Here is a 26,350-nt window from a genome sequence, read left to right on the forward strand (position 1 = left end):
GCGGTGGAAGACCGATCAGAGAAATTTCCAGAGTTGGTTTACCAGTAGCCTGTTTGGCCAGGCTGTCAGCAAGTTCATTGCCTGGTATCCTGATATGTCCTGGGGCCCAAATGAAGGTCACTGAACGTCCACTGTTCTATGGCATAAAGAGACTCCTGGATAGTCATTACCAAATGATATCAAGGGAAGCACTGGTCAAGAGCTTGAAGGTTGCTTAAGGAGTCATTATAGATGAAGGACACACCAGTGCTCAAAGGTGTGACAGATGGCTACCAACTCTGCAGTGAAAACACTGCAGCCATCCGGCAAGGAATGCTGTTCAGTATATCCAACGTGAGCATAAGCAAAGCCAACAAGACTGTCAGCCATTGATCCATTGGTGTCGACTATTTCTGAGCACTGGAACTTGCCAAGAAGAGAAAGAAATTGCCGGCAAAGGGCCTCAGGTGGAACGGAACCTTTTGGGCCTTGCGATAGGTCCAGCCGAAGCCTTGCCCGAAATATGGACCATGGAGGGATATGGAAGTGGGAGCCGCAGGAAAGGTGGTAGTTATAGTACGAAAAGCAAAGTATTAACTTCATACATGCACAGAGACTCAAATTATCTCACCAAGTAAAATATTATTCGTCTGCAGAAGGCTCTCTCATCAGCAGTTTGCAAAAATCCCCCAAAAATTCTTCAGCTAGATACGCTGTATGAGAGTGAACAATCTCCTATAAGAAGCTGACATGTTTCACTAGCGCTGTTAAAACAAGAGCATGCATAAAATCCAGACCTACTGAAGCACAGAAATGTCCCATTGTCCTTTGAATGTCCCCACCAAATTGACAATCTGAGTAGTAGCTTCCAGTGTTCATGTTGCAATTCACATAGACTGTGCAGCAAGTCTTGTTTTAGCCTTTACTTTGGACTGAGCTTGACTTTGTCAATACTTCCAATCCCAAAATAGTAAATAAAGCCTCACAACTTGCCACAAGTATCCCCAAGTGAAATTCCCTGATGTTTCCCTGATTTCCAGACAAGTTTTAGCATTTTTCCCTGACAAATTTTGAGATCTCAAGAGTAAGTAAAGACTTAAGTTGACAATCCACCTTCGCAGCTACAATACAAGAAATAATAGTACCGAACAAAGAAATATCCAAATAAAACTTGCAAGCAGATGGTGTTTCCTAATGTGAGCAAAAATCTGAAGTACTAACATCAACATTTTTTGTAATGAACTGTTTTTAGATGGAGAAAGCAAGCCAAATGGAATGTGGGTTTTATTGAGTCCACTGACCTTTTTTTTTTTTTTTTTTTTTTTTCTTCTTTCAATAAAACAAAACACATTTGGTAACAAAAATACGCATTTCCTTTGGATCGCAAAATAGATTTAAAATAACTTAACTGATTTCAGAAATAACCTCAGAAAAAAATAGGCCTCTTGAATGAAGTGTATAAGGTAGGGAAGAGTTGTGTAAACCAACAAGATAGGTGACTGCCAATAAAATGTTGATTCTACTATGTTCATTACTGTAGGTTATTACCAACTGTGTTACATGTATTATTTTACAGGTATTATGTGACTTTTCTTTCAAGTAATATCTGAGCACATAGTGTACAAACCATCAACCATCAGCGACTACCAAAATTTTCTTCTTCTTGTCATCCATACTTTATAATATATAAGCTACTTTTGAAGTGCTAAAATAAATAAAATTTCTATAAAACGACACACTTTGTGATGTGTTTGTGGTGAGACAGTTGCAATTTCTGAAATCCATCGCCTGTGGCCTCTGGCCTACAGAGGAACATTACAGTACCGGGTCCATGGATGATGATGATGATGATGATGATGATGATGTTGTTGTTGTTGTTGTCATCTTCAGTCCAGAGACTGGTTTGACATAGCTCTCCATGCTACTCTAACCTGTGCAAGCTTCTTCACCTCCGAGTAATTACTCCAACCTATATCCTTCTGAATCTGTTTAGTGTATTCATCTCTTGGTCTCACTCTATGATTTTTGCTCTCCAAGCTTCCCTCCAATTCTAAATTGGTGATCCCTTGATGCCTCAGAATATGTCCTACCAACCGATCCCTTCTTCTAGTCAAGTTGTGCCACAAACTCCTCTTCTCCCCAATTCTGTTCAATACCTCCTCATTAGTTATGTGATCTACCCATCTAATCTTCAGCATTCTTCTGTAGCGCCACATCTCAAAAGCTTCTATTCTCTTCTTGTCCAAACTATTTATCGTCCACATTTCACTTCCACACATGGCTACACTCCATATAAATACTTTCACAAATGACTTCCTGACACTTGAATCTATACTCGATGTTAACAAACTTCTCTTCTTCAGAAACACTTTCCTTGCCATTGCCAGTTTACATTTTATATCCTCTCTACTTCGATCATCGTGAGTTATTTTGCTCCCCAAATAGCAAAACTCATTTACAGTACTACTTTAAGCGTCTCATTTCCTAATCTAATTCCCGCAGCATCACCTGATTTAATTCGACTACATTCCATTATCCCCATTTTGCTTTTGTTGATGTTCATCTTACATCCTCCTTTCAACACACGGTCTATTCCTTTCCACTGCTCTTCCAGGGCCTTTGCTGTCTGTGACAGAATTACAAGGTCATCGGCAAACCTCAACGTTTTTATTTCTTCTCTGTGGATTTTAATTCCTACTCCAATTTTTCTTTTTTTCCCCTTTACTGCTTGCTCGATGTATAGATTGAATAACATCAGGGATAGGGTGTGTCACTCCCTTACCAACCACTACTTCCCTTTCGTGCCCATCGACGCGTGATAACTCCCATCTGGTTTCTGTAAAAATTGTAAATAGCCTTTCGCTCCCTATATTTAACCCTTGTCACCTTCACAATTTGAAAGAGAATATTTCAGTCAATACTGTCAAAAGCTTTCTCTAGAAATGCTTGAAATGTAGGTTTGCCTTTCCTTAATGTAGCTTCTAAGATAAGTCTTAGTGTCAGTATTGCCTTGCATGTTCCAACACTTCTATGGAACCCAAGCTGATCTTCCCCAAGGTCAGCTTCTACCAATTTTTCCGTTCACCTCTAAAGAATGTATATTAGTATTTTGCAGCTACGATTTATTTAACTGATAGTTCATTGTTTTCACACCTGTCGACACATGCTTTCTTTGGGATTGGAATTATTGTATTCCTCTTTAAGTCTGAGGCTATTTTGCTTGTCCCATACATCTTGCTCACCAGATAGGTAAAGTCTCGTCATGGATGGCTGTCCCAAGGCTATCAGTAGTTCTGATGGAATGTTGTCTACTCCCGGGGCCTTGTTTTAACTAAGGTCTTTAAGTGGTCTGTCAAATTCTTCGCGCAGTATCATATCTCCCATTTCATCTTCATTATGTCCTTTTCCACTTCCATTAGATTGTCCTCAAGTACATCACCCCTGTATAGACCCTCTATATACTCCTTTCACCTTTCTGCTTTCCCTTCATTGCTTAGGACTGGTTTCCCTCCGAGCTCTTGATATTCATACAGATGGTTCTCTTTTTTTTCCATAGGTCTCTCTAGTTTTCCTGTAGGCAGTATTTATCTTATCCCTAGTGATATATGCCTCTACACCCGTACATTTGTCCTCTACCGATCCTTGCACTTCCTATCAATCTCATTTCTGAGACATTTGTATTCCTTTTCCCCTGCTTTGTTTCCTGCATTGTTAAATTTTCTCCTTTCATCAATTAAATTCAATATTTCTTCGGTTACCCAAGGATTTCTACTAGCCCTCGTCTTTTCAGCTACTTTATCCTCTGCTGCTTTCACAATTTCATCTCTCAAAGCTACCCATTCTTCTTCAACTGTATATCTTTCCCCTGCATTTGTCAACTGTTCCCTAATTCTCTATCTGAAACTCTCTACAACCTCTGGTTCCTTCAGTTTATACAGGTCTCACCTCCTTAAATTCCCGCATTTTTGCAGTTTCTTCAGTTTTAATATACAGTTCATAACTAATAAATAGTGGTCAGGGTCAGCATCTGTCCCTGGAAATGTATTACAATTTAAAACCTGGTTCCTAAATCTCTGTCTTACCATTATATAATCTATCTGAAATCTTCCAGTGTCTCCAGGCCTCTTCCACTACAACCTTCTTTCAAGATTCTAAAACTAAGTGTTGGGTTGGGTTGTTTGGGGGAAGAGACCAAACTGCGAGGTCATCGGTCTCATCGGATTAGGGAAGGACGGGGAAGGAAGCCGGCCGTGCCCTTTCAAAGGAACCATCCCAGCATTTGCCAGGAGCAATTTAGGGAAATCACAGAAAACCTAAATCAGGATGGCCAGACGCGGGATTGAACCGTTGTCCTCCCGAATGCGAGTCCAGTGTGCTAACCACTGCGCCACCTCGCTCAGTAAACCAAGTGTTAGCCATGATTAAGTTATGCTCTGCGCAAAATTCTACCGGCGGCTTCCTCTTTAATTCCTACGCCCAGACCATATTCACCTACAACTTTTCCTTCTCTTTCATTCCCTACTATCTAATTCCAGTTCCCCACGACTATTAAATTCTTGTCTCCCTTAACTATCTGAGTAATTTCTTTTATCGCATTATACATTTCTTCAATCTCTTCATCATCTGCGGAGCTAGTTGGCATGTAAACTTGTACTACAGTGGTAGGTATGGGCTTTGTGTCTGTCTTGGTTACAATAATGCATTCATTATGCTGTTCATAGTAGCTTATCTGGGCCCCTATTTTTTTTATTCATTATTTAACCTACCCCTGCATTACCCCTCTTAAGGCGGGTCCACATTGAGTACGCCACGCCATGCTGCTGCACCCCGCACACAGCTGTAACAGAGAGGAGTGCGCTATCCGCGCCGCTCCGAGGCGCTCACTGTGTTCCAGTTGGAGCGCACACATGGTCTGAAGATGGAGCGAGCCAGAAGCCGTCTAAACTGAGCGCGCGCAAACACACCACTTCCTTTGATGTACTGACAACAGCCGGAAAACAGCGCGGCGCGGCACGGCACGGCGCAGCGCGGTTCGCCATCCACACTGAGCGCGCAGAGCCGTTTTGCGCAGCGCGGCACGCTCAGTGTGGACCCGCCTTTAGATTTTGTATTTATAGCCCGTGGCAGTCCTGTATTCACCTGCCCATGGATAAAACACAAAACTCCACTGCATTATGCCACACACAAACAGACCCGGCGTGCGGACAGGTTGATGAGACCAGATCTGATGGGCAAGACATGCACATTAATGGGAAAGGAAGGGCTTCAGATTGGCAGGCCCGATCCATTAGAGATACCTGCAGAAATGGTCTGCAGTTTTGGCCTGTTGCAGAAATTCACTAGTGTGGCCAGCTATTCAGGAGTCACAGATAGCATGTTGATGAAATGGGACCCCATTGATCAATCCATGCAACAGATAACTTGTGCAAACACTCTGAGAATCAATAGCAATGATGATCGGTGCCAATTCACCATAAAGATTATCACTGAGCTGCAGACGAGATTTTTTCAGTGTTTTAATTTCCCTGACATGTTTGAAAGTCCGTGATATTCCCTGAATTCCAGAACCTGTGGCAACCCTGGTCTCACAGTAAGTGCAGATACTATGTATCCCTGAATAAAAAAATCCTTAACACAAAACATTACAATCACTAGTACTAGATTTGCCTGTGTTCATTCAGTATTATTCAGAGTGGCAGCATTAGTAAAATGAACAATTTTAGCAAAGCTGTGATAATTTATGTCTAAATCAGACTGGTTGAATGAGGCTTTGAAACCTGCTCCTTCCTAGCAAGTGTCTACTACCTTAAATAGTTTGTACTGTAAAAATTACAAAATAGTACAACATTCTTGTATTGTACCTGATTTTGAACTAAGTGCACTTGTACACACGTTAACTCAAGTGGTACCCATTTTGGAGCATGATTACCCATATTACCAATCCTTCTGTAGAATATTCAGAATGACTGCCTGGTGTTTATCAAGCTGTGCTTATGCACTGCAATAGCAACCACCACCTATTCTCCTCCAAGGTTATTTGAACATGGTCGATACCAGTTTGTTATGACCTGTTTATTTTCCAAGATAGGTTATTCCTTTATTTCACTTACAGAAGCTCATGTGACACACCTAACTGATGTCCTGCTCTATTTAGAAATTAATTAAATGCACTGGAATGAAGTGAATAAATCAATGAGTATATAATCAACGAAGATGCAAAGGTGTGAAGTGATGGTGTGAAGTTGCAATTGAAAATTTCATGTTACTGCATCTTCAATGAGTCCATTCTCACTGACCAAATTAATTTCAGTGCATTTAATTCATTTCACGAATATTCCTCTTGGATGGGTAAGCCACAGTCCTCCACCAACTTCATTCCCCCAGTGGTGCTATTCTCATATATGCCAAGAGAGATCCTCTACTAACATTGTTCAGAAATTGTAAGTACACACATCAGGAAGTCCGAGTCTGGCCTGGAGGTGCACTCAGATAGCCTAATTGTTAAGGTAACTGTCCGCGATAAGCAGGAATTTTCAGTTGTCACTGCAAGTTTATTACTCCTCTAAATCATAACTAGTTTAAAGCACTTTATACTTATCTTCCAATAGTTTACACTCAATGTAAAATTTTGAAACAAATTATACGAGGGGGGACCCAAAAGAAATGGGATTGTTGTCATAAAAAATTTATTGATGAACCTTTTTACAAAATTACTTCAGTCACCTTCAAAATACTCTCAATTACATGTGATGCACTTGTCAAGTCTCTTTTCCCACTGTTGGAAGCATGTTTGGAACTCTTCAAGCTGTTTTTACCGCCTCCATAATGCTCCCCTTTTAGTGGTGGTGGTGGTGGTGGTTCATGGAAATAGGAAAATGTCGCACAGGGGCGCTAGGTCTGGCGAATACGGAGCATGGGGAATGACAGACCACTTCTGAGATTCTGAGATACCAAATAGTGGGTCACTCGTAAGGCCGCGTGTGCTGGAGCGTTGTTGTGATGCTGAAACCAGTCACCTGATCGCCAAAGTTCCGGACGTTTCCTCCTCACATTCTCTCGCAGACGCCTTAAAACATCCAAGTAAAAGCGCTGGTTAACAGTCTGGCCAGGGGGTACGAATTCCCGATGCACAATTCCACGAACATCAAAAAAGACAATGATCATCGTCTTCACATTTGACCTCACTTGCCCTGCTTTTTTTAGTCTGGGAGAGTTGGGAGTCCTCCACTGGCTTGACGCTTGCTTGGTTTCTGGGTCACACCCGTAACACCTATTCTCATCCCCTGTAATGACTTTGTTCAAGAAGTTTGGATCACATGCAATCTCTGTTTTCAAGTCATGACACACATTCATGCGGATGGTTTTTTGCTCCTCTGTGAGAAGGCACGGAACAAATTTGGCAGCAACATGTCTCATGTGCAAATCCTCACTCAAAATCCGCTGGCACAAGCTCCAACTGATTCCTGTCTCTGCTGAAATTTGGTCGATCATTTGGCGACGATCCTTGTTGATCTTTTGGTGGACCTTTTCAATGTTCTCATTTCGCGATGTTGAAGGGCGTCCAGAACGAGCTTGGTCTTCAACACATATTTCACCACACATCTCACCATGCTTAAAGCGCCCAAACCACTCGAAAACCTGTGTGCGGCTCATAGCGTCCTCCTGGAAAGCTCCCTGAAGCATTTGGTGTGTCTCTGTTGCAGTTTTTTTAAGCAGGAAACAAAATTTCACACACACTCTTTGTTCTTTTAAAGTTGCCATAACGACTTCGCAAAGGTAACCCACCAACAGTCAGAGAAACACAATACCACACTTGCACGTTCAACTCTACACTGACGCCGTCTGCACAGCTGTTTCATGAAGGTCTCTACTAATACCATCTAGCGTGAGAACCCTGCACTACACCTACGAGTGGCAGCACCCTCGGAGTCCAGTTTCTTTTGGGTCCCCCCTTGTACATGCTTTTGTCATGTACATATTCTATTAGAAAAGTAAACTGCCTCTTTCTAATATTGTTGTCATCAATGAGTGTGAGTTATATCACACTGATGTAAATGTTTGGTTTCACATCTTGGAGTGGTATATAATATGAGTTTTCTGTAAGACTAGTTGCATTTCAGCAGGACTGTTCATTTTAAGGCATCTGTTGTAAGGAAACAAGGCATGCCACTGCTTCAGTATGAATGATAATGTAAAATAAACAAAATTTGTATCTGAGATGTAATTGGAAAAGGGAAAAAATAAGAGCTTTGGGAACTCTGATTCATTGTAGTGGTTGCTGTTGTTGTTGTTGTTATGGTCTTCAGTCCTGAGGCTGGTTTGATGCAGTTCTCCATGCTACTCTATCCTGCGCAAGCTGCATCATCTCCCAGTACCTACTGCAGCCTACATCCTTCTGAATCTGCTTAGTGTATTCATCTCTTGGTCCCCCTCTACGATTTTTATCCTCCATGCTGCCCTCCAGTACTAAATTGGTGATCCCTTGATGCCTCAGAACATGTCCTACCAACCGATCCCTTCTTCTAGTCAAGTTGTGCCACAAACTCCTCTTCTCCCCAATTCTATTCAATACCTCCTCATTCGTAACGTGATCTACCCATCTAATCTTCAGCATTCATCTATAGCACCACGTTTCAAAAGCTTCAATTCTCTTCTTGTCCAAACTATTTATCATCCACGTTTCACTTCCATACTTGGCTGCACTCCATTAAATACTTTATGAAACGACATTCTGACACTCAAATCTATACTCAATATTAACAAATTTCCCTTCCTCAGAAAAGCTTTCCTTGCCATTGCCAGTCTACATTTTATATCCTCTCTACTTCGACCATCATCAGTTATTTTGCTCCCCAAATAGCAAAACTCTTTTGCTACTTTAACTGTCTCGTTTCCTAATCTAATTCCCTCAGCATCACCCGAGTTAACTCGACTACATTCCAATATTCTTTTTTGCTTTTGTTGATGTTCATCTTATATCCTCCTTTCAAGACACTGTCCATTCCCTTCAACTTTGCTTGCTCAATATACAGATTGAATAACATCGGGGAGAGACTACAACCCTGTCTCACTCCCTTCCCTACCACTGCTTCTCTTTCATGTCCCTCGACTCTTACAACTGCCATCTGGTTTCTGTACAAATTGTAAATAGCCTTTCGCTCCCTGTATTTTACCCCTGCCACCTTCAGAATTTGAAAGAGAGTATTCCAGTCAACATTGTCAAAATCTTTCTGTAAGTCTGCAAAAGCTAGAAACGTAGGTTTGCCTTTCCTTAATCTTTCTTCTAAGATAAGTCGTAGGGTCAGTATTGCCTCATGTGTTCCAATATTTCTACAGAATCCAACTGATCTTCCCCAAGGTCAGCTTCTATCTGTTTTTCCATTTGTCTGGAAAGAATTCGTGTTAGTATTTTGCAGCCACGGCTTATTAAGTTGATAGTTCGGTAATTTTCACATCTGTCAACACCTGCTTTCTTTGGGACTGGAATTATTATATTCTTCTTGAAGTCTGAGGGTATTTGACCTGACTCATACATCTTGCTCGCCAGATGGTAGAGTTTTGTCAGGACTGGCTCTCCCAAGGCTGTCAGTAGTTCTAATGGAATGTTGTCTACTCCCAGGGCCTTGTTTCAACTTAGGTCTTTCAGTGCTCTGTCAAATTCTTCATGCAGTATCATATCTCCCATTTCATCTTCATCTAGATCCTCTTCCATTTCCATAATATTGTCCTCAAGTACATCACCCTTGTATAGACCCTCTATATACTCCTTCCACCTTTCTGCTTTCCCTTCTTTGCTTAGAACTGGGTTTCCATCAAAGCTCTTGATATTAATACAAGTGGTTCTCTTTTCTCCAAAGGTCTCTTTAATTTTCCTGTAGGCAGTATCTATCTTACCCCTAGTGAGGTAAGCCTCTACATCATTACATTTGTCCTCTAGCCATCTCTCCTTATCCATTTTGCATTTCCTGGCAATCTCATTTTTAAGACGTTTGTATTTCTTTTTGCCTGCTTCATTTACTGCATTTTTATATTTTCTCCTTTCATCAATTAAATTCAATATTTTTTCTGTTACCCAAGGATATCTGCTAGTCCTCGTCTTTTTGCCTACTTGATCCTCTGCTGCCTTCACTACTTCATCCCTCAAAGCTACCCATTCTTCTTCTACTGTATTTCTTTCCTCCATGCTCTCCCTGAAACTCTGTACAACCTCTGGTTTAGTCAGTTTATCCAGGTCCCATCTCCTTAAATTGCCACCTTTTTGCAGTTTCTTCAGTGGTAAGGATTTATTATTGTTTTGAACTTTCAAATGTTTCACCACATGGTAAGCCACTTTCGTCCTGCCTGACTAAGAAAGAGGCAAGGTGATAACACTGTCACTTTCAAAGAGATGTCAAGCCTAGAGGCTGAGTATGGACAATACCAACCCCATGACACCTAGATTCCCACATGGTGCATGAGCAGTCCAAGGATCGTGACACTGTCAACAGACAACAAACAGTGCCTACAGTCTTTGAGATCGGTGGATTGTTCATGCTTGTTAAGAATGGCTGAATTATCTCAGGCTATCAACTATCCTTGCAGACAAAAATTGAATTGTCTTAAGTTAATAAGAGGCAGTAATAGATGAGGGATTTTCACACCTTTCTCACAGTTTTGTATCAAATAAGGAGCTGAGACACGAAAGTTTGTGGACAAGGGAGTGAGGCAGGTAATTCAGTTGTACTTAACAATAATAGGTAATTGTTTAAAACATATTGTAGTAAGTTTAGTGGAATTTTCACTTAGCCGCACTTTTGATCTTTATGAGATCTTTATGCATTTGGCAATGTAAGGAAAACAGAGGAACCTTATTGTCCATTTACAGAAGAAAAATATTTTTACAAATTAAATAAAAAGTCAGTTTTAATATACTACTTTTTTTAACTTAGTTGTTGTAAAATACAATTTATTAATTTAAGTGCATTCATACGAACAGATAGATTCTGGAAATAAACAGTAACATTCAAAAAATTAAAATATAATTAAATGGATTTACCTGAGGAGTTATAATTGGCGATATTGGGGTAACTGTGCTGACATCTGGGACATCTGGCCTTGGAATCTGTAGAAAAAAGAGGTATCAAGAATAATATGATTATCTTCAGTAACGATAGGTTATACCCAACAACCATCTAGCATGTGTTACTCGGGACTTAACCATTAAACTATATAGAAAATTTAACCTATAATTACACTTCACCAATGCATTGTATACAATTAGTTACGATGTCCCGTCTTCATACAGTAAACTCTTAAGCAGACTGAAAATACCTAATATTAATGTGGAAATGGGAAAGGGCTTGATGGAATATAAATTACAAATTTGCAGTACGGGCATGGGCATCTGTTTGTAGAGAAAACTCTTCTAAAAACCCAAACCCCCTGTTTGGTTCAGGTTCAGTGATAATATTGCACGATATGGGTGCAAGGGCAAGACACACTATACTTATTCCTCTACAGCCTCTCTCCCACCTGCTTCCTTCTCAGACTGGTGCACATCTTGCTGGACATTGTCCTCTGGCTCTCTGATGGGTCCATCCAAATCTTTGTCCATATTAAGACCACTAATTATCAACTGACCACTAATTACCAACAGAGTCCACATTTTGCTAGCTGCCATCCCTTCCACACTGGAACGTCTCTCCCCCGTCAGCTGGCAATCGTTGAGTGGACATCTGTAGTGACAAGTAGCCCCTTGCACCATTTGATGCAAGTCTTATTAAAGCCTTCACAGACAGCGATTACCCCAAAACTTAGTACACAGAGAGTTTTTCTGTGTCATACACACATGCTGCTAACCCTCTGACCACCCATGAGAACCAGCTGCAAAAGTGGTATTCTGGGGTCACCCAATCTACACAACATCCTAGCCCATTCTTTTGCTTGACCTGCTCTAAAACCCTTTGACACACTGCTTCTCTGAATTATGTAGATGGGAGTTGTTCTTGCAACACATCCTTCAATCCCATAACCCTCCTGGCCGCAATCTGCAACCCCCACTAGTCCCTGCCCCTCAACCCTCTCCACCCTTGCACTATGACCATGATTTCACTCATCCTGCACCCACCCCATCTCCTCTCCAGTCTCCCTCGCATCTGTTCCCCAATCCATTCCTCATCAAGCTGCACTGCACACAACCCCCTTGCCTGTGGCCAGTACAAGTGCACCAGCTACAGGATGCACCTATTGCTTCTCCCTCCAAACTATGACCCACCCTTCCCCAACACTCTCTCCATTCCCTGCCTTCTTTCTCCCCTTGCCCATTCCTCCTGACACAATCCCTCAGTCCAGATGACCTGCAGTGCTAGCTCAATGTAGTCATTTGGGGTAAAGTAGTCATACAGGTGTGTGTGTGTGTGTGTGTGTGTGTGTGTGTGAGAGAGAGAGAGAGAGAGAGAGAGAGAGAGAGAGAGAGAGAGAGAGAGAGAGAGGAGGGAGGGAGGGAGGGAGGGAGGGAGGGAGAGACTATAGTAAGGGTCAAAAAGTAGCAATGTTTTCAGTCCTGTTTATGTATCTGTTAATACCTGAAGAGTCTCAACTATTTCATGAGTTGTTACCTAAATTCCATAAATCATCAAGCATTACACAGGAAGGTGAAACACATCGAATGTAAAAAAAGAAGATAGATACAAGAACGTCCTGGATGTAACACAGACAATGAATGGAGTAAAGGAAACCACTCACAATATAGTTGAGAAAATGAGTAGTATGCAGGTACATGCTTTGGATAATGTCCTTACTCAGAGCTATGAAATGAAAACAAACAAACAAACAAACAAACACACACACACACAATTATAAAAAGAGTAGCTAACTTTACTCCTCCTACTTTTGGAAAGGAAACAATTACTAATTAACATTTCTCACCTCAAATGTAGAGCAGAGTAGCTGTAAGCTTGTGTCCAAATAAGCAACAACCTTTCTCCTCTCATCCAGGGGAATGTCTGCTGTAGCAGAAGATCCAGAAAAGAACTCACGGAAACTAGACAAGAAGCCTAGATTCTTACATGCATGTTCTTCAGCTTCTTTTGCGAGGAGTCTAGCTGTTCCAATGCTTTGTCCCACAAGTAAGACAAATGCCTTAACCTGCTCAAAATAAATAAATAAATAAAAAAACAAACAAACAAATAATAATAATACTATTAAAAAAATAAATTTGAAAATTGAGCACATATAACATTACATTTCAGAAACTATATACCATCTGCAAATTTTCCATGTAGCTTGCAACTCCTGTGCAATGAACATTAATCAATATTTCATGTATCCATCATTATCAAGTGATTTTACTCTTCGGCTCCTCACTTATGCAATAGAAAAATGTGTTGATCACAAGCTGGTCCTCGGGCGACATCAGTGAACTACATTCTCAACTGTTCCTCATCCTTGTAAAAAACAGTCTGTGTCATGCATGTACATCAGTCTTCCTCAGTGTGTTGACCCTGAACTGTACTGCAAGTCTTCTAAACATTTTGGATGGTTTTACACCAACTGTTGTGAGAACCTTGTTATAATGCGTTGCACGACTGACGGAAGATGTCTTTTGTTCTGACACTGCGATTCTGACTAAACAAATGGGCTACCACTGGAAATGACTGCAACAATGAACAGAGATTGCACCACTCTGTGTTTGCAAAAAGGCACTTAAAAAAATCTGTTTTCTAACTGATTCACTCTCTTACAATCACTATTCTGAATCTGATTGTATGATAGCTTCAGTCATAAATGTCACTTTCTAGCCCAAGAAAACATTATTTGTCACATCTACATAATTATGTAGTCACAGGTATATTTCTACTGATGTACTGTCTTCCCAAGTTCTATTTCTAATTATTTCACATCCAAATATAGCACAGAACACGGAAGGGGTGTCGACCACACTGGAGGAGTGGTGCAGATGGGGGAGGCAGCTGCGGGGGCTGAGAGTTCTCCGATGTGTGGTCAGTCACGCATCGGTGGAGCTGATCTTAGTGTCTTGACATCAAAGTATCGGAGGCGTGCACAGTGTACAACTGCTGGCATCCACATTGGGCGCATGCTAAACGCTCGGACCCAGATGTGAAGCACAGATGGAAACTCTCTGAGGCAGGTGGTCAGGTGTCAGCCAGAGCATGTGGAGCACTGTAAAGGGTGGACTAAGGTTGCTGATGGGAGTGAACCTATATGAACTCAAGAATGTATTAACGGCTTCCTCAGGACAGGATTGAGTGACATGTTTTTTCATCTGTGTCTTGAATGTAGGGGTTTGTGGCTCTACCCCTCGACTGGATAGGAGATGCAAGGGAGAGGAGCTAACACTGTGGATGCCATGCTGTTCAAAAACTTGAGACACAAACTGGGAGAGGCGCATTGTCGGTTACTAGCATATATGGGAATGTTTCTATGGAAAAAATCTCTGTAGGGGTGTAACAGTAGCTGTCAAGGGCATGGATGGTCAAAGAACCACATAAGGAAATTTTGAGAAAGCATCAACCTCTACAATCCAAAAGCAGTTACAGGGTGTATAAACAGACAAGAAAAGAATTTCTGGGGTTTTCCCTTATTTTCTGGTTAAATAATCACCTTTTCCCGGGTGAATATTCACTTTTTCCTTGTTTAGTGTTGATACACTTATCAATCCTTTACGTAGTGAAGGTTTTTTTTACACCAGCAAAGAACTTCCCAGCACTTTAAAAAACAAAAGCCAGTAAAAAGAAAAACCACATTTTGTACAGATCTTTGATAAGTGGCAACATTTACACTGCATATTTTCATATTTTGAAAGTAAAAACACAGATTCCACCAAACACACCACGTCAGCTTCTGAAGAACTGAAATCAAGACTGCAACACTCTTTTGACAGCCAATTACAGCTGACTTCATGTGATCTCACCAGACAATAACAGCAGATATTTAGAGCGCAGGACATATGATGTAGTTAGGTGATGGCATCATCATTCACTATATTTACATGGCCTCCCAAAACTGGATTTCATTAACAAACTTTCCTGTACCGCATTTAGTTGGTCATAAAAACACTCCGAAATCTATTCTGGAAATCCACTTCTTACTGCCAGTTTTCCACTTCCACAACTGATTTTCACTACCGTGTAAACGCACAATCATTTTTGAAATGTGCTTGGTCTGGCAGATTACTATTTGTTTTAAAAAATTTCAACTAATATAGATGGAGTGACTCATTGCACTGTGAAGGAGAAGTATATATATTACAATGTGCATGAAGCAGTCTACTACTAACATTTAATTGAAAGAAATAGTGATTGCACCCACTAAACCTGAAACTGAAACAGCTGATTTCCAGATGCCATATCTGACTGGGCTACCAAATCCATTTCAGGCCTCAAAACATGTAAACATGACAGTGATGAAAGGTTTCCAAAATTCAACTTTCGTCTTCTGGAAGATGTGTCACCTGTAAACTTAGTGACTGTTAAGTAGTGCAAACAAACAAATAACAAGAGTTAATGGTTTAAATTAATAAGCATACAGCAGAGGTACAAGGAAAACGAAGTGTTCACAAATAGTATTAGTCATCAAAAAGGTTTTACTGAATCCTCAGTAGCCAACAGTAACACACCATCAAGTGCTGAGAAATGAGGGGTGGTGATGGTGGTGGAAAAGGTAATAATTACACAAGGGTACAATGCTCAGACCAGTGGTTTACCCACCCAGCTGTGGTGGGCAAATTACCCAACCTGAAGTAAGACAGGACCCTCCACAACAGCCACCAAAATCCGAGCACTGGTAATGGGAAAACTGTCCACAGTATTTTGGGCTTTGGTGTCTGAATGGAAACACAATAGTTCATCCTGATTAAATGCTGTATCAGTGGCAATTGACAGAGAGCACCTGCAGCAGTGTGTTGTGCAGTGGGTCAAGAAGAAGAAGTAGATGAAGAAGAAGAAGAAGAAGAAGAGAGAGGCCAGTGTTGCAGGCGATGGGCCACTTTGCCTGATAAAGATGCAGAAGGGTGGAAAAGAGAAGATAGAGGTTTATGATGAGTAATCAAATGAAATTTAGAACCATGTAGGAAGATAAGACTTTTTTTGAATGCATATACAATAACAAGCACTTCTTTTCTATCAGTGAGTAGCACTGCTGCACCTGATTCAGAATTTTGGAAGCATACGCAAGAGGACATACAGAACTGTCTGCATATTTGTGCAAGAGAATGGCTCCAAGATCATACTATGAGGTGTCAGTGGCTAAAACAAGATGTTGCCTGGTTGGAAAGTAACTAAACAAGGTGCAGAGTATAATTTTGACATCAATAAGATAAAAGCACACTCATAAGCAGGCAACCACAGAAAAAAGAACACATTTACATAAGAGAATATGAAGTAGCCGAGCCACTGTGGCTGCACCCGGACAAAATTTATTGAGGTAAGGAATCTTTTCAAGAAAGGCCTGCTACTCTATGACATTGGTAGGATGTGGCGACACCATAATGGCATCGAAACTTTGGCGTAAATGTTTGACGCCCGAGTGCAAGACTTCAAAGTGAGACAGACAATAGACGGCTGAATAAACCGTAATTTGTCTGAGTTGCTTTTCAGAACAGCAGCCTGCAGCACTGTGAACAAGCAACAAAGGTTCAACCAACGTTCATCTGTTGAGGAACCTGAGGTCACAATGTCATCCCGTTAGTTAATGCACTTCATCACGGATGCTGTGAGTTGCTCCAAAAACTGTTGGAAAGTGGTAGGGGTACTAGTCATTCTAAGTGACATGTGCTGGTATTGATGTAACCAGAAGGGAGTTTTCACTGTAAGGTTATGTTTGGAATCATCATCCAGAGACATTGCAAGTAGGCTTCCGACAAGTCAATTTTGGAAAAATATTGGTTGACTGGAAGAAGGTATCAGTGGTATGGCCCATTCTGAGGCATCAAGGGATCACAAGTTTAGTGTTGGAGGGACAACAACAACATTGGTCCCTGGAAAGGTGTGCTAAAAGTCCATCCCAAAGGGATAACGGATGGGTATCAATAATAGACTGTGAATCGACAGACTTTTTAAAATCATCTCAGAGCAGTAGATTGCCATTAGGTTTTGCGACAGTAACCAACGGAGTATACCATTCACTAGAATAGACAGGCATGATAACACCAAAGACATAAGTTTATCTAGTTCTAATTTGACTAACTCGCCGTAAAGCTATTGGGATTGGGTGGGCAGGAAAATAAAACTGGAGCCCACTGTCATTTTCATTATGGCGTGAGCCTTAATATCAGCAGCACACCCTACACCTTCTGAAAAACAGGGAGGAACATTCCAAGCATACCTGTTGGTATGGGACTTGATATGATACCAGAAGCACTTGATCAGGAATAGAGAATCCAAAAATTCTGAAGGCATCTAACCCAAATAAGTTTTCAGTGTTGGCATCATACATTACTAGCAAGGTCAAGCCCGCACAACTGCTTTATACACTACAGGAGTAGGAAATGTTCCCAATATGAGAATTTGTTGTTTCTTGTAACTCACTAACCGACGAGAGACGGGGACAATGCTGGTGATATGATGGTTGCCTGTTGTCCATGTGGCCTGCTCACGTTGAACAAAACAATAACGGCAAGACTGGAGAGAGCATGTGGCCACTGTTGTGATGCTGACTGCTATTGTTGCTTAGCACAACACTACCCCATGTGGCATGGAGACTGTGGTTGCACAGCCACAATGTCATCTTCCCCTCGTGAGCCAAACGAAAGCCGCTTAGGAGGAGAAGCAGCACTGGCAGCTACCTGACATCAAGCTTCTATCTGATTTCCTGTTGCCTATACTTCAAAGGTCTGGGCAAAGTTCAAAGCTTCTGTGAGAGACATCGTAAAACACATTCAAGATCTTCCCTATTGGGAGCCGTGCATATTATAGCATTGGGAACCACTGAATCAGCATATGAGTCCCAGTGAGTTTCAGTAACAAATGGAATGACACCAAAGCACATGAACGTTTGCTGCCCAAGCTCTGTATGACTGTTGCAGCTGCTTTTGACAAAGGTAGAACTCAACACGAGCAGCAATAACATGACTAATTTTGCAAGGATAATTAGAGAGCAACTGACACATTTCATCAAAAGAGAGGCTTGCAGGTTTCTAAGAGGAACTATCTGACACAAAAGGTGATAAACATGAGAAGAAACCCATGACAGAAACAAAGCCTTACACACCTTGGAGTTAGTGACTCTAGAAAATATTGCCGAAGGAGCTTATCATATGCAGCCCAATCTTCTCGATGAACCCTGGCACATCAACAATGCTGACAAACTATTTAGTGCCACAGCGACATCATGCTTCTGACTGGTGAGAGCTTGTTGCTGTTCAACAAGAGATTGAAGAATTTCTTCTGCAAACATATTGGCCATAGCGAATTTAGAAACGAAACACGCAGAGTAGAATATTGCAATCATCACCAAAATGTACAAACTTAATATCAAAATTACCACCAACCAACTTTTATTCTGTTTCCACATGAAGGGATACACAAAGACACTGAATGAAGTAGGAATCTGTACAGTCACACTGAACCATAGCATATATTAAAGCACAGTCGAACACCTGAGCAAAACATTTTTCATGTGAACTTTAGTCTGTGGAAGGCCTGGCACACCACCTTATATACGGCTGTTTTGTACACGGTGCAGCGCTTGTTGCGCTGTCTGTAGTTATGCAAGGTGACCTCTTTGGGTCAGCTTTGCAAATTATAAACAGTGCTGTAAAATTTTTAGAAATTGACAGACAAGGCAGTAAAATCATATTGTATATTGTGTTATCAGACCAAAGACTTTGCTGTGTTTTATTATGTTGTTTATTACTATAGGCCTATTTTGGAGTGGTTGTCATATTCAGGTTATCTTCGAAAGGTACATGATTTGGGACAATACTTCAAATTTTTAAGTAGATAATTTACCATATTGTAGAATTATGATTCGCTATGTACATCACATTGTCTTGATTTCCATGTGACATTGATGTCTCAGTTGCTGTCACATTACTGTGTAAGTTTGCTCCTTTGATGCTGCTAGAGCTACAGTGAATATTAAACTTTTGGTGGAGCAGTTACTTGCGTAGTTGTTGAATTATGAAAGTTTATTTCATAATGCCATTTTGTGACAGCTGTATTGACAGCTGAGTCAGCGATGTTACATGGTTACAGGCTCCTTGTTTCCATGGTATTCTGTAGGTCACATCTTTGTTCTTACCAGCTATATTATATTGTTTGTATGATTCGTATTTATGTGATTCTACTCCCATGTGTGACTTTATCCTACTTTTTGCTATGGAATTGGTTATGCCAGATAGTGGTGCGGTGCATGATGTTTGTGGCAATTTCTCAATGTTGTTTTCTTAACCCTTTCACTGCTATGGGCGTGTATACACATCCGGCTACACTGTTCCCCAGGCGTCATGGACTTGTATGTGTGTCACCTGGATTTTCCTACAGTGCGTTCTGAGCCGTTGACCTCTCACTGCTGCAGATGATTTACTACATATCTTTGTATCTTGAATCGTTTGTGAGATAAGACGATTGTTACGATCACATGAATTGTGATGCACAAGAACGTTAATAGGTGCAAAGGGTGCAACTGTCCTTCGGATATAAAACACAATAACTCATGAACGAACTGAGATAGCCTTTTGCTCTCAGTTTTAAATAAAAGTTCGATATCTTATAAAAATTTCATTTCACTGGAATGTATGAGCTAAAATCAACAACATGGAAAATTTACGCAATGTGCATTTACCTCTGCAAAATCTTTAAAATTTTGCATAATGTTTTACTTAATTTGATGCAACGCAGTACCTATGACAGTTAATAAAAGGAAATTCAGTACTTTATCAACCAAAGATATGAAACTTTACCAGATACTAATTATTTCATAACAGCCAGGAAGTTGCATGAACAGAACTGGGCGCATCTCATTAGAACAAAATGACTATTGTTTTGCTCTCAATTTTAAATAAAATTTTGATACCTTATCTACATTTGATTTACTGCAATGTATGAGCTAAAATCAACCATACTCAGAGTTTACGCAAAACATTTTAATCTCTGGAACATGCTAAAATTTTATGCAATATTTTACTTAATTTGATGCAGCACAGTAAGTATGACGGATACGGAAGAAAAAGAAAAATATCCAGTCCTTTATCAAGTGAAGAAATCAGACTAAAATTTCCAAAAAACAATTTTTTTCACTTAATAGTTTCCAAAAAATCTGTTAAATATTTCATATTGGCCAGAACGCCACCTCCCACCATAGGTGTCAGCATCTGGCAAGCAGTGCAGCCATAACAAAAGCAGCCTCTGCATGGAATGCAAAGAGCTCATCAGTAGCAGTTAGACATATGCTTTCCAATGTTTACTATTAATTTCATGGCAACAAAATGTCTGGATGTATTTGTACATTTTTTTTCTGTTCATCTTTCTGTTTGAAAGGATAATTTCAATAAAATTTTCTATGCAACATTTGCATTTCAAATCAGTCTGTTTATTTAGAGTTTCTTGAGAGTAATTTTGTGTGTGAGAATAATTTTAGATTTTTTCAAGAGTACTCATTAGTGGTCCTTTTTGTGTAACATGTAAAACCTCACACTGAGTTCTATATTGTCTGCTGTGTGTCATACTGTTTTCAAGTGATGGAAGAAAGTTGATGGGTTACAGCTGCTTTCTGTAATGTGTTCTCGGTATTGAATATTGAAATTATGTCCAGTTTGACCCATATAGAATTTATCACGTACTTTACATTGAATTTTACATATACTTGGATCTGAATACATGGTTCAAAAACAGTGTCGTGTCTGGTAAGCAAAATTCTATGTTAGTGTGTTTCCTTAGAATGTTGTTGACAACTGGATGGATAGAGACAGATGTTTTATGAATTTTCAGATGTCCACATAATTTAGGTACCCTAGGATTTATCACCAAACATTCTCTTTCTTTGAAGTCGGACAGAATAGTATAACACTGTTTGATGACTTACTTTGTTTGTGCAGCATATTTGTTTGTGGGATCTCTAGTGATTTCTACGATGTTATTTTCTGTGAAAAAGTAGTTTACTTCTTGTAGATAGTAATCTGTTTTAGTATTAATAACAATTACATTTGACAATATTATGAAAAAGATGGCGGAAATGTTGAGTCGCAAAGAGTCACAACAAAAAGATAAAGCATGTAAGCTTTCACTCTGAAGGCCTTCTTCTAAAATACACACACACACACACACACACACACACACACACACACACGACTACCATCTCTGTCCTTTACGTCATATTGTCATTATTACATCATGGATTTTCCATTGTTTAAACTATTACCTTTGTCTGACTTTATAGTTATTGCAATACTAGATATTAGTTTATCACTAATTTGGCATAATAGCATAATAGCATATAGCTTCTGTACTGGTGTTTGTTATTATTGGTGCTTTCTTTTTCTGTTGCATTCGTTGTCCTAAAAGTGTTTTCGTTTTGTTGTTTTATAGGTAATCGATCTGCCAATCGCTATTTTAGTTGTTGCTGTAAGTTGTTTCCTGATAGTGCTTGGAAACTTGCGTTCTGGATTATATTTTTTTTAAACTATTAGACAAGGATTTATAATATAATCTAGAATTGAAATTTAAGTACACTATCAGGAAACAACTTACAACTACAGCTACAATAGAACTAATGCAGCTAGATTACCAATTAAACACAAAAAGAAAATTGTTATTAGGACAGTGAATGCAATACAAAAAGAAAGCACTGACAATTACAAAAATCAGTACAAGGACTGTATGATATTAAGCCAAACTAATAATAAACTAACAGCAAGTAATGCAATAACAAAGTCAGACAAAGGTAACAGTTTAGTCACATTAAAATGTAATGACTATATACAAAAACTAAATGACTTTTTTATGGTAAATAATATCACACAAATCATAATATTATTATATCACACAGCACAAAGTGAACCACAAATGAGTGTTCCTGAAGAAATCAAAATATATATTCACACACACAAAATTTTATTGAAATTATACTTCCAAACAAGAGACAAGTAGAAAAACAAAATCTACAAACATATCCACTGATCATTTTACCATGAAATTAGAAGTAACCATTGGAAATCATATGTCTAAGAAAACAACACTGTAAGACTTGTCTCAACATTATTTGGCATAATCAAGTTATAAAAAAACAATAGGATTAAATTACATATTGGCATAGAATCACATAAACACAAATCATGTAAGCGATATAATATAGTGAGTACAAACACAGGTATGACCAAGCAAATGGCCTGTAAGCACATAACATTGTTGAATGAACTGTCTATGCAGCTGCCACAAAACATCATTATGAAATAAAGTATCATAATTCGACAGCTACACAAATAACTGATCCAACAGAAGTGTAACATCTATTAGAGCTCCAATGACATCAAAGAAGCAAACTTGTACAATAGTGTGACAGCACCTGAGACATCAATTTCATATGGCTATCGAGACCACCTGATGTCTATGCAGCTGCCACAAAACATCATTATGAAACAAAGTATCATAATTTGACAGCTACACAAATAACTGCTCCAACAGAAGTGTAACATCTATTATAGCTCCAACGACATCAAAGAAGCAAACTTATACAATAGTGTGACAGCACCTGAGACATCAATTTCATAAGGCTATCAAGACCACCTGATGTATGTAGCAGACCATAATTTGAAAATATGTTATACTACCTACTTAAAAATTTGAAATATCATGCCAGACTATGTACTTTTCACGCATGACCTGAAGATGGCAATCATGGTGAAATAGATCTACAGTAATAAACAATATGAACCAAGATTCATCACCTTCGTCTCTGCATATGCTCCTACTTTATACAGTGATGAAGACACAAAGAATCAGTTCTACCACCAACTGAACAGTACTCTCTCTCTAAAATACCCATTCAAGATAAATAAATTTTACTTGGTGATTTCAATGCCAGAGTGGGAAGGGACAACTGTTTTTGGAGAGATGTCGTGGGTAAACAAGGGGTGGGAAACTGCAATGCAAATGGATTGTTACTTCTTGGTTTATGTGCTGAGCACGAGCTTTTCATCTCCAATACCCAATTCCGCTTGCGTAACCGCTATAAGACCACATGGATGCACCCACGCTCCAAACATTGGCATCTTATAGACTACGTTATTACGCGACAGCGTGACAAGAAAGACATTCTCATCACAAAAGCAGCACTAAACATCGATGAGTGCTGGACTGACCATAGACTTTTAGTCAGCCGTTTGAGAGTACCAAAGTATCGCAAGCCACGATCCCACTTTTCAAACCCACCACGCAGAAAATTCAACATAAGCAACCTGAACAACAAAAACGTTCGCTCATACTTCCAAGACATACTGTCTGAACAACTTAACAAAGCTCCAGCAACCACAGATGACGTCTAACAAGAATGGACCACATTAAAGAACATCATCAAAGAAACTGCTGAGAATGTTGTTGGTTTTAGTGCACGAAAAAGAAGTGACTGGTTTGATGACAACCATGGAGAAATCCAAGCCATCATCAATGCAAAGCGGGATGCTTACCTATCCCTTGCTCAAGATCCGTCCTGCGCAGAAAAGAAAGCACACTTTCAAGAACTCAAGCAGAAATGTCAAAGTGCAGTAAGGGTAATCAAGAACAAATGATGGCAACAGAAAGCCACAGAACTCCAAAATCTTTCCGATGCAAGGAACCTGCGTGGCTTCTACGCTGGTATTAAAGAGCTGTACGGACCTATCTGCTCCTCATCAGGAACACTGAAAGCTGCTGACAACTCCACCATTCTTACTGAAAGTCAGGACATCTTAAATCGTTGGAAAGAGCACTTCAGCTCACTGTTAAACCGCCCTTCTACTGCCACTGGAGATTTTCTCAAAAATGTCCCACAGCACCCTCCAAAACCCTGGATGGCTGATCCTCCAACTTTTCAAGAATTTTGCAATGCACTCAAGAGTGTGAAACCTGGGAAGGCTCCTGGACCTGACAGCATCCCGATGGAGCTTATTGAGGGTGGCGGCTTGCCTCTAAAAACCAGACTCTTCTCACTCATTCTATTAATGTGGGAAACCTGCAAGGTACCAGCTGACTTGAAGAACTCCACAATTGTCACCATCTTCAAGAAGGGCGACAGAAGCGTTTGTGGTAACTACCGGGGAATATCTCTACTCTCTGTCACTGGCAAAATTTTTGCAAGAATCCTTTTAAATCGCCTCCAGACACTTTCAGAGACTATACTACCCGAGTCTCAATACGGGGTTTCGACCTTCAAGAGGGACAATTGACATGATTTTCTGTGCATGACAACTACAGGAGAAGTGCAGAGAACAGCAAAAGCCTTTACTACTTGTTTTCTACGATCTAGAAAAGGCCTTTGATACAGTTCCCAGAGAAGCCATGTGGATGGTCTTAAAACGCTTTGGCTGCCCTGAACATTTTGTTGACCTGATTGAAGCTCTCCACGATGATATGACTGGACTGGTCCTCTGCCAGAATGAAACGACTGGTGAATTCCCAATAACAAGTGGGCTTAAACAAGGATGCGTTCTTGCACCAACATAATTTGCATTGCATCTGGCAGCTATGCTTTACGAGACAACCGTAAACAATGCAGGAATAGAACTAAAGTACTGGTTTTATGGAGGATTATTCAACCAGTCCAGACTCCATTCAAAAAGGTTCACCAGTACCACTCGTGTGACAGAGCTGCAGTATGCTGATGACAATGCTTCTCCAGCTCATTCACCTGCAGAGTTGCAGCTGTCAGTTGATTTCTTCAGCAGGGCGTACGAACGATTTGGTCTCTCCATCAATATTCCAAAGACAAAAGTGATGGCGCAGCCAACTCCTGGCTCCTCCATTCCTGACTTCAGCATATCTGTTTGTGATACACCCTTGGAACAAGTGAACCATTTCCTCTACCTGGGAAGCATACTGCCATCTAACTGCTCATCTGGAAAAAGATGTGGATAATAGATTACGTGCTGCCCGTGTAGCATTTGGACGTCTTACAAAGCGTGTCTTCCTGAATAATGACCTAACACTATACACCGAACTGGTGGTGTACAAAGCTGTAGTCATTTCCACCCTGCTATATGGTTGCGAAACCTGGACATTATATCGCTGTGATCTGAAGAAACTAGAACGCTTCAACCAACAGAAGCCAAGATATATCATGAACCTGAAATGGGATGACTTCATATCCAACACAGCTGTTCTTGAGAAAGCAAAAATGTATAGCATGGAAGCTCTTATCATTGGGCATCAACTCAGATGGGTTGGACATGTCCAGCGGATGAAAAATGACAGACTTCCACGCCAAATGCTGTACAGCGAAGTGAGCACAGGTAAAAGGCCACAAGGTGCCCCTCTCAAACGTTATAAGGATCAGTACACGAAAAATCTGAAAAACTTGAACATCAATCCGAGTAACTGGTCCACAATAGCAGAAGACCGAAGTCGCTGGCACTCAGTTACCTCAAATGCTCTTCAAAACTTTGAGCTGGAACATCGAAGAATGGAGAATGACAAACGCCAGAGACGTAAACTCCTCCAGGCTCAGCCACGACCTCCACCTTCCATCAGCTGTCATGTCTGTGGCCGCCTGTTCCACGCTAGGATTGGATTGCTAAGCCATCAACGACATTTCCACGCCTGAACCGTGACAAAGGAAATCTCAGGAGAGAAATGAAAACTCAGATATGAGTATCAGCCAATGACGAATAAACAATATAACCAACAACAGCAGCATCTTTGGTCCCATAATTAATTGGTCACACGTGTACAAAAATTAAATTGTTGTAGAATATTGCTGAAAGAGAAAGAGAGACAAGGAAGGAAATGATTGAGGATGAAGCTATTTACATTAAGAAGAATGTAAGTGTTATAAATATATTTGAGCTGCAGAATTTTTTAATAATTACTTTTTAATAGCAGGTGAAAAAGTTGGTTCTAGAAATTGAGAAGAGGAAGAGAAACAGTGTACTGCTGCAGCAATGCAGAGGAAATTGCGTGAATGAAAATTTCACACACTGCTCTACCTAAAATAAGGAAAATCATTATGGCTTTCACAAATAAATGTTTATATGGAACTGATACCTCCATTAAGACATAACTAAGTTGTGGCTCTATAACAGGTAATGTTCTCATTCACATTGGTAAAAAATTATTAATTTAGCTTATTTTTCCAAACAAATTAAAATATATCACTGTTGGAGACACTTTACAAGACTGATAACTCCATATACAGCAATAACTAGCAGCTAGTTCAGTATTTAGATAATTTCACAAAATACTTG

General features: G+C 40.1%; 1 protein-coding gene across 2 annotated transcripts in view; it reads right to left on the reverse strand.

Annotated features, from left to right (window-relative positions):
* Nucleotides 1–26,350, reverse strand: part of LOC124602067 (sphingomyelin phosphodiesterase 4) — a 200,969-nt gene that overhangs the window by 64,441 nt on the left and 110,178 nt on the right. For both annotated transcript variants that reach the window (XM_047136294.1, XM_047136293.1), the window contains exons 9-10: nucleotides 12,886–13,104; nucleotides 11,015–11,080 (exon numbers count right to left, since the gene is read on the reverse strand). In XM_047136294.1, the coding sequence (XP_046992250.1) occupies nucleotides 11,015–11,080; nucleotides 12,886–13,104 (285 nt within the window). The remainder of the gene's footprint in view (nucleotides 1–11,014; nucleotides 11,081–12,885; nucleotides 13,105–26,350) is intronic.

The sequence above is a fragment of the Schistocerca americana genome, chromosome 1 (assembly GCF_021461395.2).
Source record: "Schistocerca americana isolate TAMUIC-IGC-003095 chromosome 1, iqSchAmer2.1, whole genome shotgun sequence".
Lineage (NCBI taxonomy): Eukaryota > Metazoa > Arthropoda > Insecta > Orthoptera > Acrididae > Schistocerca > Schistocerca americana.